This window comes from Pseudoliparis swirei, chromosome 2, assembly GCF_029220125.1.
Source record: "Pseudoliparis swirei isolate HS2019 ecotype Mariana Trench chromosome 2, NWPU_hadal_v1, whole genome shotgun sequence".
NCBI classification, from domain to species: domain Eukaryota; kingdom Metazoa; phylum Chordata; class Actinopteri; order Perciformes; family Liparidae; genus Pseudoliparis; species Pseudoliparis swirei.
The window spans coordinates 18,431,329-18,451,709 of record NC_079389.1 but is presented as its reverse complement, the minus strand read 5'-3'; the positions used below and the strand labels follow the sequence as shown (position 1 = coordinate 18,451,709).

The 20,381-nt window shown below is 42.9% G+C and overlaps 1 protein-coding gene across 1 annotated transcript in view; it reads right to left on the bottom strand.

Moving 5' to 3' along the window:
- Window positions 1-20,381, bottom strand: part of kcnh3 (potassium voltage-gated channel, subfamily H (eag-related), member 3) — a 127,173-nt gene that overhangs the window by 4,321 nt on the left and 102,471 nt on the right. The window contains exons 8-13 of the mRNA XM_056438695.1: window positions 16,351-16,725; window positions 11,656-11,855; window positions 10,054-10,303; window positions 4,818-5,032; window positions 286-542; window positions 63-163 (exon numbers count right to left, since the gene is read on the bottom strand). Of these exons, the coding sequence (XP_056294670.1) occupies window positions 63-163; window positions 286-542; window positions 4,818-5,032; window positions 10,054-10,303; window positions 11,656-11,855; window positions 16,351-16,725 (1,398 nt within the window). The remainder of the gene's footprint in view (window positions 1-62; window positions 164-285; window positions 543-4,817; window positions 5,033-10,053; window positions 10,304-11,655; window positions 11,856-16,350; window positions 16,726-20,381) is intronic.

Below are 20,381 nucleotides of genomic sequence, written 5' to 3'. Positions count from 1 at the left end.
AGCACCTGCCCCCAAAAATGTCTGTGCACGTGCCTGTGTGTGTGTGCGTGCCTGTGTGTTACCTGGGTATGGAGTGGCAGGTGCTACGGGTGACATGCTGGGACTGAACTCAAACTTCTGGGAGGAGGTGCAGTTGCTCTCCGTTTCAATGCCGTCCACGAATCTATGCACAAGAACATGTCATAAAAGTTCAAAAAGACAGCACGCAGGGGAGGAATGTAAATAAGAGAGCACGAACTACAGTGCGTGGACACCTTTTAGTGCGCGCGCGCGCGCGTGTTCTACCTGGGACTGAGCTCGGACGGCGCGCTGCAGAAGCTGACCACCGGTATCTGCAGGGTGGGGGAGCGCGAGTGCTCGCAGGAGCCGCGGAAGGGTCTCGGCGTCAGGAGCGGGGAGCGCAGCGGCGAGTTGAGCCCCTTGCCGAGGCGCAGCGGGGAGCGGGAGGCGCGCGACACCGGGTTCTGCGCCTCGTCGCCCTCCTCGTCCTCGCGGATGGACGGCAGCTTCTTCACCAGGCCGCCGTTGCTCTCCCAGTCCACCTGCGGGTCGAACGGAGAGTGGAACCCGGCGGTCAGTGGAGCGCGCGGTGTTGGTAACGTCACGGCGCAGTGACGCGGCTGCGCCAGCAGGTGGCGGTCGAGCACGAAGAGTTCGTGCCATTGGATGTGCTGCACTCGCATAGACACTCATCAGAGACACACTTCCACAACACGTACGACGACAGGGTATTCCTTGATCAATTATCACATTACTTACTTTAAACACACATTTCTGAGCCTCTTTTCTTTCTTTCTTTCTTTGTTCTTGTGAGGAGTTGTAGATTTATTGTAGAACTGGCATCAGATAGATGTTTATATAGGTGTATGATTGGACCGTTGTTTTGGTGGGTTTAAAGTCTTCTTATAAAGCCCATAAAGCCTAATAATGATGAATTGTTTATTTTCACTTTAAAACATATTAAAAAGAATATGGAAAGATCAAAGTGCTGGTGTATTATTTAGTACACTTTTTACAGTTGTAATCACTTTTCAAACTTGCCTTGTTTTCATTACACCTAGCTGTATCTCAATGTTGTTTGCTTTATCTTTTATTATTAATAGTTTCATCAGTAGTATTTCCTGGTTATTACTTTCTGGTGCTGCAATCCATAAAAAATGTTTTTTTGTCTACCGACATACGGAGGGGGAAATGAATTAAATAAAAGTGGGAACGCATTATTGATGAGAAGCAACTACTTAGAAGGACTTTGACCCGTGTACGAAACTTCATTGTCCCCCTCGAAGGATTATTTGAGATGGGGAAATGTCAGAGGGACATCAAAGAGAGAGAGAAATGGAGGAGCGAATAGTAACTGTTAAATTCCAATTATTTTTTAAATCTGATTCGGAGCGAATAATGTTTTGCCTCCGTTTTTGCCAGACTGCAAAAAAGAAGCTTCTCATGCTACATCTAATACACACTGCTGCTTCTGACTTTTTACTCATCTCTTTGCTCCGAGCATGCACACACACACGTACACACACGCGCGCACACACACTCCCCTGGCAGTTACACTCTGCTCCCCATCAGCGATGTCCCTGCTTACGATTTGAATAATTTAGGCCGTTTTCAGTGTTGTTGCTGGGTCGCTGAAACTTCCAGAAATGATGAGCTAAACAAAACAGGACTTTCTGTCTGTCAAAAGTTTAGCACGAAAAAAAGTCAAAGAGAAAACAAGAACTGGAAATATAACTTTTTGTGGCTCGATGTTGGAGTGAGTTGGTGTCACTTAAGGGAAATAAATGTCCGAAACGTCTTGTCCTGAGGTCAGAACTCTGACCCCCCCCCCCTGCCCCACACACACACACATCTTTTTGTTTAGTTTTATATTTAATTGAATTCATTTGTAACTGTTTAGGTATGTTTTTAAATAATGATGTAAACTATTGTTGTCTCTTTAATGCTCTTTCACGCTACAAGGATTATGATGTTTAATATAGAATAAAGTGTGTAGGAGTCTTTTAATCCCCCACATTGCCAGATCCTCAATAGTAGCTCATAAAACAAGACAATAAAAGAACAATAAAAGAGTGAGGACGAGACTTTCTGCACATGTGGCATGAGGTCTGAATGCATCAAGACACTTTCATTGCATATAACAAAACAAGAGCTTTAGGGATTACAGTACATATTGCTGTTCTCCTCCACCGGCTTCAAAACAACAACATCACTCGTGCCCTAGAATGAGTGAGTATGAATGCACCTCACATCTCATCATGCAGACAAGCCAACGCCCCTCCCCCCCCCTCTCCTCCCTGCTCTCTCCCTCCTCTCCCTTTAATTAAGTTTTTCCTCTCTCTCTGCCTGCTCAGCACACTCTCTTCTCCTCCTCCTCCTCCTCCTCCTCCTCCTCCTCCCCAGTACCCACCCCCCGACCTCCCTCTGTACCACCGCAATGTATTTTTAGCTCTCTTGTTTCTAATTTTAGCTCCCAGCTTTGGAGGAAAATCAAGGAGCGCTCTGCATGCGGGGCCGTGATAAGCGTGCACTTCACACATGGCGTATGTCTGCCTGTGTGACTGTGTGTGTGTGCTGAAGTTTGCATTTCGCTTCACGTATGTGTGATCGAGTCATGCAGCCATCTGACAGCCGGGCCCAGCATGTGACAGAGGACGTATGTAAACTGTGCGTGACAAGAATATGTCCCCGTGTTTTCGGTGCAGCGTGTGTGTGTGTGTACAAAGTGGCACTGCATCTGTGGTGGTGGTGGTGGTGGTGTTGGGGGGGGGGGGGCGATTAATTTGAGGATAAATTCGGTACCTCAAGTGTTCAATTGCGACATCTTTCCCCTTCATGTTTATCGTAATTTCTTTTATTCTTTTATAACATTTTGTAATCAAGTCTACATCGGCCAAGACGTCTCTTCATTGTTGCTATGACAATTTAATCCTTTGGGATTGCCTCTTTAAGTCTCTGTTTACCTGTAAAGGAGGTGCACACACACACACACACACATATATATGTACTGTATATATATGCAAACACACTCTCCTGGGCTGCTGGTACCACTGGTTCTGCATACATAACCAGTGTGGACATCTGCAGTACTAATCAGAGATATGGTGCATCCTCTTGATACCACGACTGACACACGCTGATACATGTGCACACATTCTGCACCACGCTCACAGAATCGCACGGGTCGGCAGTGAAAAAAACCCCCAGAGGAAAAGTAGAACAGAAAGTCCCCCCCCCCCTCCTACCCCACCTTCGTGTCTCTCCTCCTGCACCTTTCTCTTCTCCTCGGCTGGCTGCTCTATTTATACCGAGCAGGATCCAATCTTAGCAGCAGCTGCGGGTCACAAAGCTATTCATGGCCGCCCGTGCTCCCCACCCCCCGCCCGGCACTATTTTTAGCAACAGGACGGCGTCAAACAGCAGCACTGAGCTATTCTAGTCTCTGTGTTATGCTCCCTCTGCACTAGCTATAGAGGCACAGGGCTGTGTGTGTGTCTGTGTGTTTGTGTGATGGCAGTGGTTAAGAAAAGCACTTCAAGGCTTGGCTTGTGAAATTGCTTGTGCGTGCACGGATCGGTAAGTGTGTGTATTGTACAGCAGTGGCGGTTGAGGTCATGTACAGGTTCTGCCCTACACCTTACAATTCTTAATTTTTTGATTGGCACTTCCGCAGGGCCGCACATGGAGAGGTGCGACTGGTTTGGTGGGTCGGAGCCATGACTCAAGAATATTTAGTTTCTCGTTTTTACAAAAATCCTTTATGGTGTTTTATTAAACATAGGTCGGGAACGAAGGCCACGCCCCGGTCTCAGCCAATCATCCGAGCCCTAAGTACTTTTAATTAAGCACATCGAAGTCGTTCGCTCCCTCTTTGACTCAGCGCCCACATCCCTCCCTCCCAACCCTCCTTTGTTCGTGAATCATTTCATAACCAGGTATGTTTTCATGTCATCATTTCCTTCTCACTAGATTCCAAGTTATCCATATATCACAAAATTTAAATTTCACAAAACCCAACGTATGTCGTTGGAAGAAGTTTGACCCTGCTGTAATCGTACACATGGCATTTATACACGTACACCATCTATGTACCAGACAAATGCCACCTGCAGAGCTTTCTTCGACCATGTACTGCACCACTTCTGTTGACCCACCTTTAGCCCAAACTCAGCTTCTGATAGTGAGAAGACTTCAATAGATGACGTTGGGTCGATATGTACATGTCACGATTTCCCCACCTTCATAGTTCAATTCATCCTGCCTGCATGCTTAATGAACTCTCCTGTCATCCTCACCTGATTGTCCCTCATTCCCTTCACCTGGTCCTCACGCCCTTCTCACCTGCCTCTGATCACCTCGTTAGTCCCTCATTCCCTTCACCTGGTCCTCACGCCCTTCTCACCTGCCTCTGATCACCTCGTTAGTCCCTCATTCCCTTCACCTGGTCCTCACGCCCTTCTCACCTGCCTCTGATCACCTCGTTAGTCCCTCATTCCCTTCACCTGGTCCTCACGCCCTTCTCACCTGCAGCCCATCCCCTCATTAGTCCCTCACTTCCACTTGTCCTCTGCCAGATTGTCTTGCATTCCTGTTTTTACTTCTTCTTGCTTTTGGGTTCCAGTACCTGTAACCATTACAGTACATGACCCTAAATGTTTATAATTTGTAGAATATTCTTATTCCCATTGCCACAAGGTAGCAGTATGATCAGATCAATTGAATCTAACAAGACATTATTTGTCTTTAAGAAGCGATTGCAAACATAAAAACCCCGAACCTTGAATCGGAGGTAGATGACCGACACTGAGCGTACTCACATCCGCCCCGTTGCCCTCTCGCAGGTTGTAGGTGAGGTCGTGCTGAATCTCGCTGATGAACTTCTGGGCGTACTCGGGGTAGAGCCGGAGGACCTCACGGAGGCCCTTGAGGCTGATGTACTGCAGGTCGCAGTAGGTCAGGGCCTTGACGTTGGCGTTGGTCTTGATCACCTGCTCCTTCGTCAGGGAGTCCGAGCCAATCAGGTCACCTTTACCTGCGCGTGCAGAAAGAGCCACGGACACATTCAAGTCTTTGAAGCGGTAGATCAGAGCGAGTGTGTTTTCACTGGTTGTGTCCGTCTGAGGGAGTAAGAGAAGTTAATTAATTTCTGAGTGGCAGATCATCAAAGACAGACCAAGATCAAAGGATGGACCTGCAAAGTCATTTCAAAGAGATGGGAGGGAGAAGGTGTTGCACTGAATGGTAATTGTACATGACTTTTTTTTTATATAGATATGCTGACTGCGCCAAACAGGCTTTAGCGCTATTATTACTGAACATCAAAGTTGGTAAATATCTGTATTAAAAGCTCTTAAAAGAAGTATTCCACTGATTTTTTAAATCAAGATTTCTATGCTTGTGGAAAACTATATATGTCCCCTGTTAGCTCGGTCCCACACGTCTATATTTATGATTCCTCAGTTGAGAAACAATGGAGCCAAACAAAGCTGTGCGCTAGAGCCAGAAAAGTTAGGACAGAACAAAACTAACAAATATTATAAAAATGTATCAAACGTGATTAGACATGTATGTGCTCATCGCATATAATAGGCAATTTAAACATTTGAAATCGTCAATGATAGAAATGCTGAAAGTTGCAGTCAAAGCACTATTAGTGAAAAAAGATGGACCAGCAATTAGGATATATATATTTATATATATATATATATATATATATATATATAAGAAACACTGCTGAGTTGCTTTATGGTAAATGTATATCCACTTCCTTTTCTTTTTCATCACATTAGTGACTTACAGGTCAAGATATCTCAGCCTCTGCTTCGTGGATTCTCCCCCTCTTTTAATTGGTCTCACGAGTCCTCTTACCCGCTGGAGGGGAAAAGCTAGATTGTTTGAATACTCATTGTGATTTCCAGTTATACTGTGTATATATATATATATATATATATAATTTAATGCATTATTGCAGTGAGAAAAGTGTCATCATCATGAATCAGAAGGAATTTCTCTTACAGAGAATAAGAGAACAACAGCCATGGGACATGGACAACAAAGCTGGACAAATAAAGGTCATGAATTGAACGGACTGTGTCATACATATTGTATGACTATAAATATAAAAATGCGCTATGTGTTCTAAATAATACATATGAAGAATAATAAATACTGAATGGATATACTGTACATGGATTGGATGGTTATGTACAGTATGTACACATACAGATGCATATATATGGTTTATAAACCATGTAGGATTTACATGAATATATATATCATCATACAGTGAACATATGGGTGTCATTGACAGTGATGATGGCTGATGTATGGCCACCATCCACCATTTCGTTCAAAGTAATCGTTTTTTTGATGATTCTTTGTCTAAAAACCGCGATGAGGAGTTGTGTTTTGTCCGTAAATGCAAAGCAGTGACGCTGTCGCTCTCACTGAAACAAAGCCAGGGTGATATCGAAGCCCCCAAATGGTGCACAGTATGTAACTACTGTATATATATATATATATATATATATGACATCATGGCCACAGCATGATGTCAAGAAGAATGAAAAAGAATATAGATGAAGGCAGACTTTCTTTTGTGAGGCTTAGCAGGAATAAAACAATGACGAAGTCAAACTGTGTCACAGACAGCTGAGAGAATAGAGGAGCGGGGGGGGGGGGGGGGCTGCAGAAAAATACAAGCAGAGGCGAGATGGAGGGAGGCTGGGGCAAAAGAAGGGGTGATGGTGTGTGGAGGAGGACAGCGGAGGTGGGGGGTGGGGCATTGGGTCGATTGAGCCATGTGAGCAACAGCTGCTATATGGAGGTGGCCCTCGAGTCTTCACCCTCTAGTCTTCACCCCCACTGCACGGTGGGCTCTCTGCGCGCTCCGCTGGTCTCTCTCTCTCTCTCTCGCTCTCTTTTTTTCTGCTCCCCACACTTATTGTTCCTTCCCACGACGCTCGCAGCAGCTCGGCCGGGCGACGGCGAGATAATCACAGCAGAATGTTCAACTGAGCAGGAGGTGAGTGCCGGCAAGTGGCATTTAAGAGCGAGTGTTAGTCTTGTTCGGTGTGCCTTAATTAAACTTAATTTTAGTATGTAAAAATGTAAACATTAAATTCATTTGCATATAAACAATTTTTTAAATTAAAGTTACTTAATCCATTCTAGTAAACTGAACCCCAATGGGTTTAGTTGGAATTTCTTAATATAATTGAGTTAACTCTAATCAAAATCGTTGAGCAGAAAATATAAATATAATTAGGCTGAAATTAGTTGAAAATAATTAGTACAATCAACTTAAAAGATATGTCTGGATTTAGATGATTTTATTTCGTGCAATCACTTACCTAAAAAAAATTTGAGTAATTCCAACATATTTTTTTTCCCAGTGTGACGTGGAGGAGACGGGGGCAGATAGAGCAGGGCCCTGCATCCACTCCCCATTTTAAACCTGAAAGCGGCAGCAGGAAAAAATAATAATATGTGTTCTTCATGATTAGTAACATGGTCACTGTCGCAACTACCTGGAGCCACTGTCACACACCGTGAGTGTAATTCCACGTATAGGACATCCCTCCGTACGTTACACTGATTTGGTGTGGCGGCCAAATTGAAGGTCACATTTACAGGCTGAAAATGTGTCGCAGCATATTTCATGTGTCACGCATGGAACCGGATGTTTTATACCGCCTTGACAAATGACATTTCAATTTTCTGATGTAGAAGAGAAAGAGCAGCACTACAGCGATCACGAGCTGCAGTCTCCAAAGGCTGGTGTGTGTGTGTGTGTGTGTGTGTGTGTGTGTGTGTGCGCGTATGGCCGATTGAGAGTGTGTTCGTGTTTTTAGAATTTGTTAACATTGCATGATGCGCGAAATGCCTTCGTCCGTGACTCTAATTGACTGAACACCTGGTTGCACTGTAACACCTGGAGATCTGTGGCGCGGGATGAATCCTGGAAGATCAGGACGCAGGTTCTTGGTACGGGCCGCGACGGGCCGTACCAACAGCTTCCTGGGCTCTGCTCAATCCACACATGGGCATTAATAATCAAGGTGCTTTAATAATGTAATGATCTATTCATTATTAATACCGGCACAGCACTGCATTCCGACGATTGATGTGTGCGTGTGTGTGACACACAGATGCACACACCATTAATTCAATACATCTTGACCTTTCGGGAAACTGTCTTTTAAGACGTATCCATCAGAGAAACACACGTGAAAATCCTCCATCTTTTCTCCCTCATCTCTCCGTCTTTCACTTTGTCCATTACACATTCAACACAAACAACCCCCCCACAGGTGCAACATTGCGTCTGTCCACTCGAATTCCAATTTGAAAGATTTCTTTCAGTGCCAGTTGTTTCTAACTTTTTCACTGCTGAATGTTTGTTGATTCAGATTTGTTTGTTGTTCTTTAAATATGTAAAATACAGGGTCTGGTGTTACCAGGGCCAATAAGAGCGAAGGACTCTTTCGCCAGATTCCTTTTGCAGATGTGCCACATTTTTTTGATTTTGAACGGCAGCAAACAAGGTATTTTAAAATCAAAATGTACATTATATACCTTCATGTTCAAGAACATTAAATACCTGTAGCGATCCCTGCAACCAGCAATCAGGGGCACACAAGCAATAAGTATTCAAGAGCAGTTTTCTTTGTGATGTTGAGGAGCCCTCTCGGCTAGACGCAAATAAACCTCATTGTGTAAATGCTGATACATCCTGTAGTGATCTGATTGGCTGGTACTCGTTGCCTTCTTCCCATAATTTCTTCCGATTTCTGAAGTTAATGATTTCACCTCAGAGGTGCATAATTACATAAGGATGGCAGCCTTCCTGTATGGCGCTCTCATATATAATTACAATGTCCTTTAAAAAAACATTGCTATGCACGCCTATGTGGATGAAATATATAATTACATCTACATCTATATATATATATATATATATTGTTGAAAGCAACATTCATTTTACTCAACATTTTTGAAGTTTGACCTTTTTAATGATTTTTTTCTACCATAGTTAATTAGGGAATTCGTGGAGCAAAACTAACCTTTATTGAACATGTCAAGCTCTGCTTTATGTATACAGTATATGTGCCACATATATAACTGTTGGGATCGAGCAGAATGTAAAAGAAGCCTGAGGAGCCGATGTGCTTCAGCCTCGTCTGGTTCTCATGTTCTCATAAGACCACAAGACACAGCTCAACCTCAGTCATTCATTCAGTCATTCGTCTCTTTTTTATTCAACATCTATACTCTGCCATATGTGAGGTCTGATAGCTTCCTACATCTCCATTTACGCTGGATTTGAGGATTACTGTGTATGGCTCAGAGGCTCAACACTGTGGGGACTTTGTGTGTGTGTGTGTGTGTGGCAAGTCTGGTGCTAAATCTTTAAAGCAGCGGAGCACAATAACAGCTCTTTATCAGCCCTCCCTCAACCATACCTTCCCTTTTGTTTGAGTGATATACAGCTATAAGCCTTCATGCTTCCTTCCTCCTTCTTTCCTTCGTCTCCCTCATCAACTTAATTTCCACTAAAATCTCACTTCCTCTCATTAATTAATTGTCTACCAAAGCTACGGGTACTGTGTAGTTTTCATCCAATTCTGTATAAAAAATTCATATCATTTTGCGATTCAACAATCAACTAAATTCATGTCATTATCAGTGTTTTTTGCTATGGCCTCTTCATATTATGTTGTTGGAGTTGTTTAAGATTTCTGTCTGGCTCAGAAGTAACCTCCCTCACTCCCTCCCTCCCTCCCTCCGACCCCTCTCCCCATATTAAATAGATATAAATAGAGGGAAATCAATACAAAAAGGAAGCAAAACATCTCCACATCACATACTGCACATAACTCTAATGTCTCTCCAAAGTATGTTCATTAAATAAAATCTCAGCTGCTCGTGTCCCTCTTTTATTTTATATTTCTATGTTTGCATTGAACACTGTAAACATGCCAAAGGGAAGCTTTGCCCTTCTGTGGATCCACATGACTGTGAGCTTGTCTCTCTCATCCTCCCGTCACTTACCCAGTATGGCCAGCACGGTGTTGTCCTTCAGGACCTCCATGGACCCCGAGCAGACGAAGTAGATGGCCTGCAGGGCGTCGCCCTGCCGGATGAGGAACTCGCCCGGAGCGCAGAAGGAGGTCTTGATGATGAGCGAGAGCGAGCGCAGGCAGCCCCGGCTGGCCGACTCGAACAGGGGCAGCTGGAGCAGCTCCTTGTTCAGGTGCATGGCGATGTCGGCCCTCAGCTCGTCTGGGAAGTCCCTCAGGAGCTGTCGAGCGAGAGGCGGTTCACACTTAACAGTTGTTCTGTGACTGTAATAACCTTATTATTATTAATACATATTTTGTTCGCGCAGAAACTGTAAATGACCAAAAGCACAAATGCTCTCCATTATGACGGAGACTTTAGACACCAGCAGAGTGAGAACAGACAACAATGAAACCGAGGAAACGAGTGAGAGGTGTGCCTTGACCACATTTATTGAACCCGTCACGACTCAAAAAACAGGACCCAAAAGCACGACTCCAAAGTTCAGGGAAATCAAAAGGGTTTATAAAAAAACAGAAAATCACAGCTATGCTGGAAAAAGACTTGAACAAAGGACAAAACAAAATCACAACTATGCTTGAAAAGTAATCCAGGACAAAAGACTACAGACTTGAGACAAGACGATCTGACACAAGACACAGGTAGACAGGCTTAAAATACATGAGGAAATGGGGAACAGGTGGACACAATCAGGGGTGGAGCAGACAATCACACTAACGAGGAAACACCGGGGCAGGAAATACAGTTTTTTAAATGAGAGAGAACAGTTACTACAAAATAAAAGCGGACATGGAAAACAGGACTTAAACCTAAACCTTAACACAACCGACGAGATATGACAGAACCAAACTCGAGTACATTTGATGTGTGTGAGAGATTTCAGCATTGCAACTAAACTTTCCACGAGATTTGTCCGTTTCAGTTTATAGAGGAAGATTTTAAGTATCAAGCACCACCTTTTATTAATGAAGAGTACTATAATACTTTCTGGAATGAAGCAACCAATAACCTCCTCGTTTACAACGGCACCTACGTGAATAGCCATGTGATATTCGTTCTCAGGCGTGCTAGTATCCATGGAAATAATGCAAAAAAAGCCCGTGTGGACGGAGATCATTTGTTTTACAACCCTAATTTTAAACTAAAACATGAGGATGTAGAGGATAAAACGAAGGCTTCCAAACAGCCTTTCATAAATCTGTAAGTACCCGAGACGCTCAGTAATTCCCAAACACGATATGATGAGTGAAAAGTAAAACAAGAAGAAGCCTGTCCTCCTTTAAACGCTTCGTGTTGCAGGAGAGCCTTGTGTTGTGGTTTTGTGGAAAACAACTGGAATTCATTCGCACAACAGAAAGTGATGAAAAAATATCGAAAAACACTGAACTTTAAAGGGGCAGTTCACTCAACATGAGACTAACTAAAAACACATCCTCGCACTCACCCCTTTCTGTATCAACGTCCTGGTAACTGTACTGTCATTGGGAAGTATAGATTCTAGACCATGCTGACAGCTGAAAACAGTTAGGGCTGCATACGCCTGAGGAGAACGTCGGTGTGCTCTCTCCTCACCTCGTTGACGTCGATGCCGTTGTTGACCGACCAGGTGGTCTGGAAACACTCCAGCATGCGCTGCTCCAAGGCCTTGGGCAGCCGATGGACCCGGATGAAGTCCTTCAGGTCCTTGGTGCGGGTGTGGTAGAGCGAGCGCCGCGAGTACATCCTCTGGATGATGGCCGTCACGTTTCCAAACACCACCGCATGCATCAGCGCTGGAGAAGAGGAAAGGTTGTGCGTTTTTTCAGTCTGATACAGATTTAATTACAGGCTTGTTTTTATTGGCTCTTATCGAGAAGGCTCAGGAAAATCCCAAAAGGCTTCTGCGCGACGGGCAGCGTCGTCATTGGACGTCTTCATAAGCCCCAAGAAGTGAAAGAGCACATCCTGTAGCTTTAAAGGATTTAACTGTTTTAAAACCTCTGCAGAGCACTGCCACAAGTGGATTATGGCTTTCGGAAAACGGAAATAGCGCACGACTGAAATAAAAAGACGTTGAATCAATCTATTATTTCTATTGAGAAAAACACCATGAAAACAACAATGAACCATTCTAATCATCATTATAAAACCCCAAACAGCTCTTAACCCAGTGGGAACAAACGACTCTTGGTTGTTTACATATTTTCTTAATAAACAGGTCGGCTTAGAATTTGAATGCGGTTTTCTCATAACGTTGCTTTCGGGTTTCTCTCCCTAAATGTAATTCTTGCCCAGATAGAGAAGTTCCTGAAACGTCGCTCGGCCCACAGCACATCTACACAGCCCACTGACACCCAGACTGATGACATCGTTTTAGGATGACTGCTCCCGCGGGCGGAGTGACCCACCTCACATTGAGCCGAGTTAAGACGTATAAATATCTCTGTCGGAGCTTAAGGGCGCTCAGAACAGAACAATTCAGGGAGGTTAACGGAGCCATCTTCCCCTCTCTTTACTCTTTCTCTCTCTGTGGGGTTTAGTTAGCTTTGATAGAGGACACACACTCAAATCTATGTGGATTCAAGGTTATTAGAAATCAATGCAACACAAACTAGAACGGGCACTCGGTAGAGCGCATACCTTCGCATATCACAAGATTGGGCATTGAATTATGAACATGTTGGCATTAGTTGCCAATTGGATAAAAATTGACCGCGCTATGGTAAAAAGAAGATGTTGACCTTTTCATGACCTTGACCTTTGACCCGATCGATCCCAAAACCTAATCAAATGGTCCCCGGATAATAACCAATCATCCCACCAAATTTCATGCAATTCGGTTTAATACTTTTTTAGTTATGCGAGTAACACGCATATAAATAAATAAATAAATAAATAAATACACGGCGATCAAAACATAACCTTCCGCATTTTCAATGCAAAGGTAAAACCCCCAGATGTATTTAAAGGACGAGGACAGCTTCATTCAATGTTTTTCTTACTGTCAACACGTTCCATAAAAAGACAAAACCAGAAACCAACAGCCGAGTTCATCAGTTCTTTCTTCTTGAGATGTTTTTTGGGGGTTTGTCGTTTTACAAGAACATTTTTAAGAAAAGGTGCTTCGATGTTTGGACCATCTTTTATAAAAGGACAACTGCTTGCAGGTGCTTACATTTAAAGTGACGTCACATGTTTGATTGTTCCCTCTGGAATACATTAACACACATCGTTCTGAGGAGGTGAGATTATAAATCCTTATATTTCAGGGTGAAGACTCGGTCTAAGGTTAGGCTATGGTTTAAGATTAGACCAGTAGAAGTTAGTCTCAAGGAAATTAATGTAAATCCAGGTTATGTCCCCAAAAGTCATGAAAACACAGCTGTGTGTGTGTGGGTGTGTGTGTTCAAATTTACGGCCCACTCAATGTGCGTCAGGGCGTGAGACATCGTCACACATCACTGTGTCCTCTGACCATAAATCACCAAGTAACCTTTCCATTTATTTCTCATTTCTTCTTTTATTGCTTTCTTCCAGAACATTCAACTCCATCCACCAACACATGTTGAAGGACAGTCAGGAGGATTGGTAAATATTGTGTGCTGTTGTATTTAAGGAACAACTTTTCCATGATTAAGGACCCTGGTTGACATTTCACAAGGAGCCAAATGGCAAATTTTGGTTTGAACTTTATTGGGCGGCAGCAGCACTGTGGAGAAGTTATTCACACAAACCAAAGTACAGGTGGCAAACTCAAAGGAGCCTTCAGGAGGTGGTATATGAGTCATTTAAAAAGTTTGGATCATGGGATCTTATTCTCTCTGCAGTTGTTTGTTTGTCATGTTACTGTTAGTGAAATGTCAGCATTTAAAGATAAGAAAAAAGGTATTCATAAGACTTGTTTTCTTCAATGAATAGTGCTCCATTGTTCTATTTAACCCTCCTGTTACCTTCGGGTCAATTTGACCCCATTCAATGTTTAACCCTCCTGTTACCTTTATATTTCCTGACATATTTTACCCTTGGGGTCAATTTGACCCCGGCAATTAAAACCTCCAGAAAATTATTAGAATTAATATTGTTTTCCAAGTTTAAGTGTGAGGTACTTTATGTTTGTTTGTTGACTACCTAAATAGCCCTTTAAATATATAAAAAGTTGATATTTCTTATATGTTTGACACAGTGAAAAACAGCCTGGGGTCAATTTGACCCGAAAGAACACCGACATTAAACATTGAATGGGGTCAAATTGACCCGAAAGGTAACAGGAGGGTTAAATCATCAAATATAATCAAATAATGATATGTTTTTAAAATAAATAGTCTGTCAGATCTGCAGCATTAAATGTAGTCTGTTTAATGCCTTTACCAAATATCTCCGATCAATCTTGTGATCTTCACCAGACGAACACAAGTTCTGTGACACAATTAGAGTATCTCATTCTTTTTCAAGATTGAGAGTCTGTGTGTATGAAGGTGTTGATGTTATTGGCTGGAAATGTACCAATATGAGGTCATATTCTAGGAAATGTAATCATCATTCAGTTATCAAGCTCCTCTGTTATGGTCTGGGGGGCAGACACAGTCACCTCGTCAGAGTAGACTTAAGACTTTCCTCTTTAATAGTGACTGCCCCCTGCTACCTGCATCCTGCCCCTGGTCTGGCCTCCTTCCTCATTAGCCTTGCCTCCTACGTTGTGCTTCCTGCCTCAAGGGCCTGACCTCATTGGTCCTGCCTCTGTGGCCCTGCTGATGCCCCTCCTCTCTTCCTCCTTCTGTTTAATGGATTGTGGAAATCTTGATCGTGGTCCATGTCTCCTGCTTATTGTTCATAATTTCTGTCATATTCATTGAATGTGTTGTAACTCTGTAACGCTGTTCTTCTGACACATGACATCTATTGCTTCTCTCCATCCGGGGAGAGGGATCCTCCTCCCTTTTTTCCCTGTAAAAGTTTTTTTTTCTGTTTTTTTGGGGGAGTTTTTCCTGATCCGATGTGAGGTCCTGGGACAGGGATGTCTATGTGTTCAGATTGTAAAGCTTTTCAGGTCAATTCATAATTTGTGATTTTGGGCTATACAAAATAAACTGAATGAAAGTGAATTGAATCAGTTTTTACATTTTTATTTGCTGAAATGTACAGTCTTTCATAAAACTACAAAAGCAAAGCTGCCTCAGGCTCTAGGTTGATTTTATTAATTGCAAAAAGCGATCGAGAATCAATCTATTGTCACATTGATTTTGATACATCCAGGTAATGAACAAGCACACAGCCGAACATGTAATGAAACCCCTCAATCACGAAACAACGGACTAATGAGACTTTGAATGGATGGTTTTGCATCCATTCAGTGTGTGTCGGTGCATCTATTGTGCAAAATGTGCTCGGCTGTGCGTTGATGTCTGACTGGTGCCAGATAATGAGCTCGGTGAGTACTTAAGAAGGAGAGGAGTGACATGCACACAAAGCACCGGGCCGGTTCGATATTCGATTCAATGCACTTGTTCACTTTACAGAGGAGCATCCCCACTGGGAACGTCACAAAGGGGCCTGGGATGATGGGATGTGTACGGCCCAGACGTCTTCATTACCCGTCTAGCGAGCATCAGTTATATACACTACCGTTCAAAAGTTTGGGGTCACTTAGAAATGTCTTTATTTTTCAAAGAAAAGCACTGTTTTTTCAATAAAGATAACATTAATCAAAAATACACACTATACATTGTTAATGTGGTAAATGACTATTCTAGGTGGAAACGTCTGGTTTCTAATGAAATATCTCCAGAGGTGTATAGAGGCCCATTTCCATCAACGATCACTCCAGTGTTCTAATGGTACATTGTGTTTGCTAATCGCCTTAGAAGACTAATGTCTGATTAGAAAACCCTTGTGCAATTATGCTAGCACAGCTGAAAACAGTTATGCTGGTGATATAAGCTATACAACTGGCCTTCCTTTGAGCTTGAAGTTTGAAGAACAAAATTAATACTTCAAATATTTATCATTATTTCTAACCTTGTCGATGTCTTGACTATATTTTCTATTCAATTTTCAATTCATTTGATAAATAAAAGTGAGTTTTCATGGAAGACACGAAATTGTCTGGATGACCCCAAACTTTTGAACGGTAGTGTAGGTGACGATATAGATGCCTGTTCATGAACTAAACACCGGTACTCGGTACTCGGTGTCTGCCGTGACCCAAAGTCCTGGTATCGGTATCGGGACTCAAAAAAGTGGGATTGGTGCATCCCGAACATCGTGGGAAGTAAAACACACGTTTCTCACCTCCGATGAGCATGGTGCAGATGGAGAAGATCTTCTCTGAGTCGGTGTTGGCCGACACATTTCCAAATCCCACACTGGTGAGACTGCTCAGAGCAAAGTAGAGCGACGTCACATAGCTGCTGCGGATCGACGGGCCTCCGCCCAGCGCCCCGAAACTCCCGCCACCGGCGCCCGTCCCCGCCGCGACCTCGCCCGCGGACGTGTTTTCGTAATATTGGCTGGAGTTCCAGGAGCCCAGCCCTCCGACCTCTGACCCCGACACGTTCCACTGGCTGCTGTTGGCCGGGAAGCTGCTGACTGCGACGGGGACCGGCGTCGTCACGGCGGGCAGGAAGTAGGGGGTCCCCAGACGCTTGGCCAGCTCGTGGAGCCAACCTGGGAGGAAGACATTAAATGGAGAAAAAAAAGACTTTATTTTACTCCAAAAAAGGTACAACAATTCAGCACATGGCTGATCTTTTTAAAGTTACCCATGATAAATGGAAATAATAATTGTATACTATTACAAGCACACACGTATACCTTATTCATCTCAGATTGGACACAAAATTCCTGCTGAAGCTCCATGAGAGCGTGGTATTTCCTGAACTGTCCACCTCTCAGGGAAAAGCATTGATTGGTGGCAAGTAACATTAACTCAAGTACTGTTGTTAAGATTTATGGGACAATATTCTGCTCCTCCATTACATCTCAGGAGAGAAATATTTTACTCCATCTAATTTATTTAACAGCTTAAGCTATACCATTTAAAACATACAATAAACCTGTGAAATATGATGCATAATTATAGATAAAAGACCCTGTATAACCACAGAGGCTGATTAGAGCTGCTCATGTTGGAGGTAGATCAAGATTCAAATGAGGTGGCAAATAAGAAATGATAACGATGTAATGTGTCAAACAAGAGAATAATATTATCTTGTGCACATTAGATTTCTAACAATAAAATAAGCGTATTCTACCCTCGTATGGCATCTACGGTTGTGTGGTGAGGATCTGGTTCTGCTCGTCTGTATTGCCAATTTAAAGAACCCAGACATTAATATATCTGGAACATGTAGATCCAAAGTTCTTCTATTACCTTGCACACATTTATACTTTGTCTTTTGTGAACATAATGCCCCCCCCCCCCCCCCCCTATGACTTGAACCCCATGAATGAGGATTCAAGTAAAACATTTGAAAACAAATATCAACATAGCAATTCAGCTACAGAAAAAAAGGAAGAAACGAAGATGTCGGAGGAAGGAAGGAATAACCAAGGCAGAAAGTAAATGGAAAAAGAGGAATGATGAATTATTGAAAAACTGTGTGTGTGTGTATGTGTGTGTGTGTGTGAGTGGTGAAACCCAACAGCAGAATCAGAAAGACAGCAAAGGAGGAAATATGAATAATACAATGTGAATGCATCCATTCATTGATCTCTGGCATCAGACACTTCTACATTCTGTAAGCTTTGACTCTGTGTGTGTTTGTGTGTGTGTGTGCGTGTGTGTGTGAGAGAGTTCTCAGACAGTGAGACTCGAATAAATCAGTAGAAGTGACACTCGAGCAGGGAGCAGAGTCCCAGTGAAGCAGCTAAACCAACAACATTAGAGGATTTAGCACCTGAGTAGTTTCCTAATTACTTTGTCACTAGCACACAACTTAACCTCCACCTTCCTGAGGAAATGTGGACCTGCTAAGCCGTGACATTGCAATCAGGCATGTCTGTGCCTGGAGATCAGAATATATTAAAAAAAATAAACTACAAAGATTTTATTTGATCTTGTCAGCGCATCAGAACGTGAAGGGCTTCACTAATGTCACGCAGAGGACCAGCGTTATAACAGAGGCGGTTTGGAGACATTGGATCGGAGGTCGTTTTTGGCCGTCAGTGGCTGTTTATAACAGAGCCTTTGCAAATATTTAAATAAACACTTTTTTTTTTTCTTCAGCCACCTAACGGATTGCATTTGTAGGTAAATCGAACGCTTTATAAAAAAGCTGAAGTTCATTTATTCCTGCTGCTCCCCGTTATGAAATGATCAAATCATGATTAGTTAAAGCTACATGGACGGGCGATGGATTTTACCTTTTTTTTCTGCCATCAGAACATTCAAACAGATAAAAAAAAGGGGAGAAAAAAACTAACAACTAAAAAACAAGGTACAGCAGCTAAAACTAAAGCAGTCTAACACAGCAGTCCTGCTAAACATCTCTCTAAATCCCTCTAAATCTGTTGGAACTGTTCAAGAGAGGAGTCTATTTAACGAGGCAAGCACTTTAAATTCGCTAAGTGTAACCAGGAGCTTTCCTTTTTTGGTTTGGAAACTGTTGTCAGTGTTTCTCTGCCTCTGTCCAAGGCGCTGACCTCTCCTCAGAGCTGTCTGTGGTCCTGATCTCTGGCCTCCCGTCTCAGGGAGCAGTTGTTACTCACCTGGAGATGCTGTGTTCAGCGGATTTCTATCAACTCAAAAGTACAGGTGGCAAAGGCACATCTGTACAAAGCGAAACAATCAAACGCACCAATAAAGTGCATCATATCAGCTACGAGAGCTACACTGTGAAGTCTCACCCTCCTTCTGAGGGACGCATGAGGACATGACATACCAATACTTTGACACCATTCTCAATATTAGTTAATCGCAAACAATGATGTTCTTGAGGAAACAGAGATGGAGGAAGCTATTGTCGTATTTTATTCGCTGTGATGCAACGTGCAGTTTTATGTAGACCTTCAATGCCAACAAATAAACTCCATAAAAGGGTAATGCTTCACAGTCAGTCGTGAGTCAATGGGACAAATATGTCTCTCAACTAAACTTAACTAAACTGAACCCATGACGCACATTCAATGTTAGTTATCGACAAACTCGTCAGCCACATAGGCTGTGTTACTCCTGTAAATAGTCACTGCGTCATCAAGCTCACGCTTCACCGACTTCACAGGAGAATAACCTTTTTAATGAAGAAATAATGACTTTCCGACATCCCAGTGTCGTAAATACTCACTATAACTATATGTGTACGAATCAACGGCTGAAAATAATCCCCAACAAATGCACCACTTCAACAACTACAACTAGAGTCGGCAGATATTGAAGGAAATAACTGAGGCTTTTATAATAATATTAATAATAATAATTTAAATGTGTTAGTTTTTCTTTTTTGCACACATTTAGTCGTAACATGTGAGTTTGTCACCAAATAGGGAAGTTTTAAAATGTCGCCCTGCGGTCGAACATCTCACGTCTTTCCATCAAACTCTGACTTGAATTTGATGGAAAGCGTCATGAGGTCAAGAAAAGATGTGAAGCTGCTTTTTATTTTTAAAGCAACATTCGGTGTGTGTGTGCTTTATCTCCTTTCCTTTTGTAAAGGACGGCCCGCTGTTCCCTATGCTAAAGGAGACAAGAAAGGAAGCACTAAGGTGTCTTTCACTCAGTTAGGAAACCTTCTGGAGCACAAACAGATATTCAACACAGCCAAGTGTTTCTCATGGGGTTTGTTGACAGATTCAGTTTCTCGAGGAGTGATAGATGTGTTTTTTTCTTTTCTTTTTCCCCAAACATGTGTTTTTTCAAATTGACAATGGAAAACATTTCAGACCTGTACTCTATATTTGGGGTTGTTTGTCCGACACTGACAGCAATGCTAGTCGGCGCCTGTTTGTCTCGAAGGCCGATACAAGTTATTGTGGAAATTTGGATTTTCTGGCTCTTGAAATCTTGCAAGACCAATAGTAAATCCAAAGGTAATATAGGTTAGAAACCTATATTATTCATAACTACATGTGCCATGTCCACTTTATGTACGTATCCTTGTTTTCCATGTCCGGCTTAGACTGCATCTTATGTGATGTCCACAGCTCCTCGAGGGACTGTGAGGACATCCGTGGCTCCACTGGCCCTCACTTACCGATCGCCCTGCAGACAAAACGGTCCCTCTCCCGAGCGCTCGCCATTTGAGCCGTTAAACCGATGTCCATGCCGATAGCGGGGCTTTATTGTGAATCTCAGTTCGTGTCACGTAAAGGTCAGACCGGTCTTT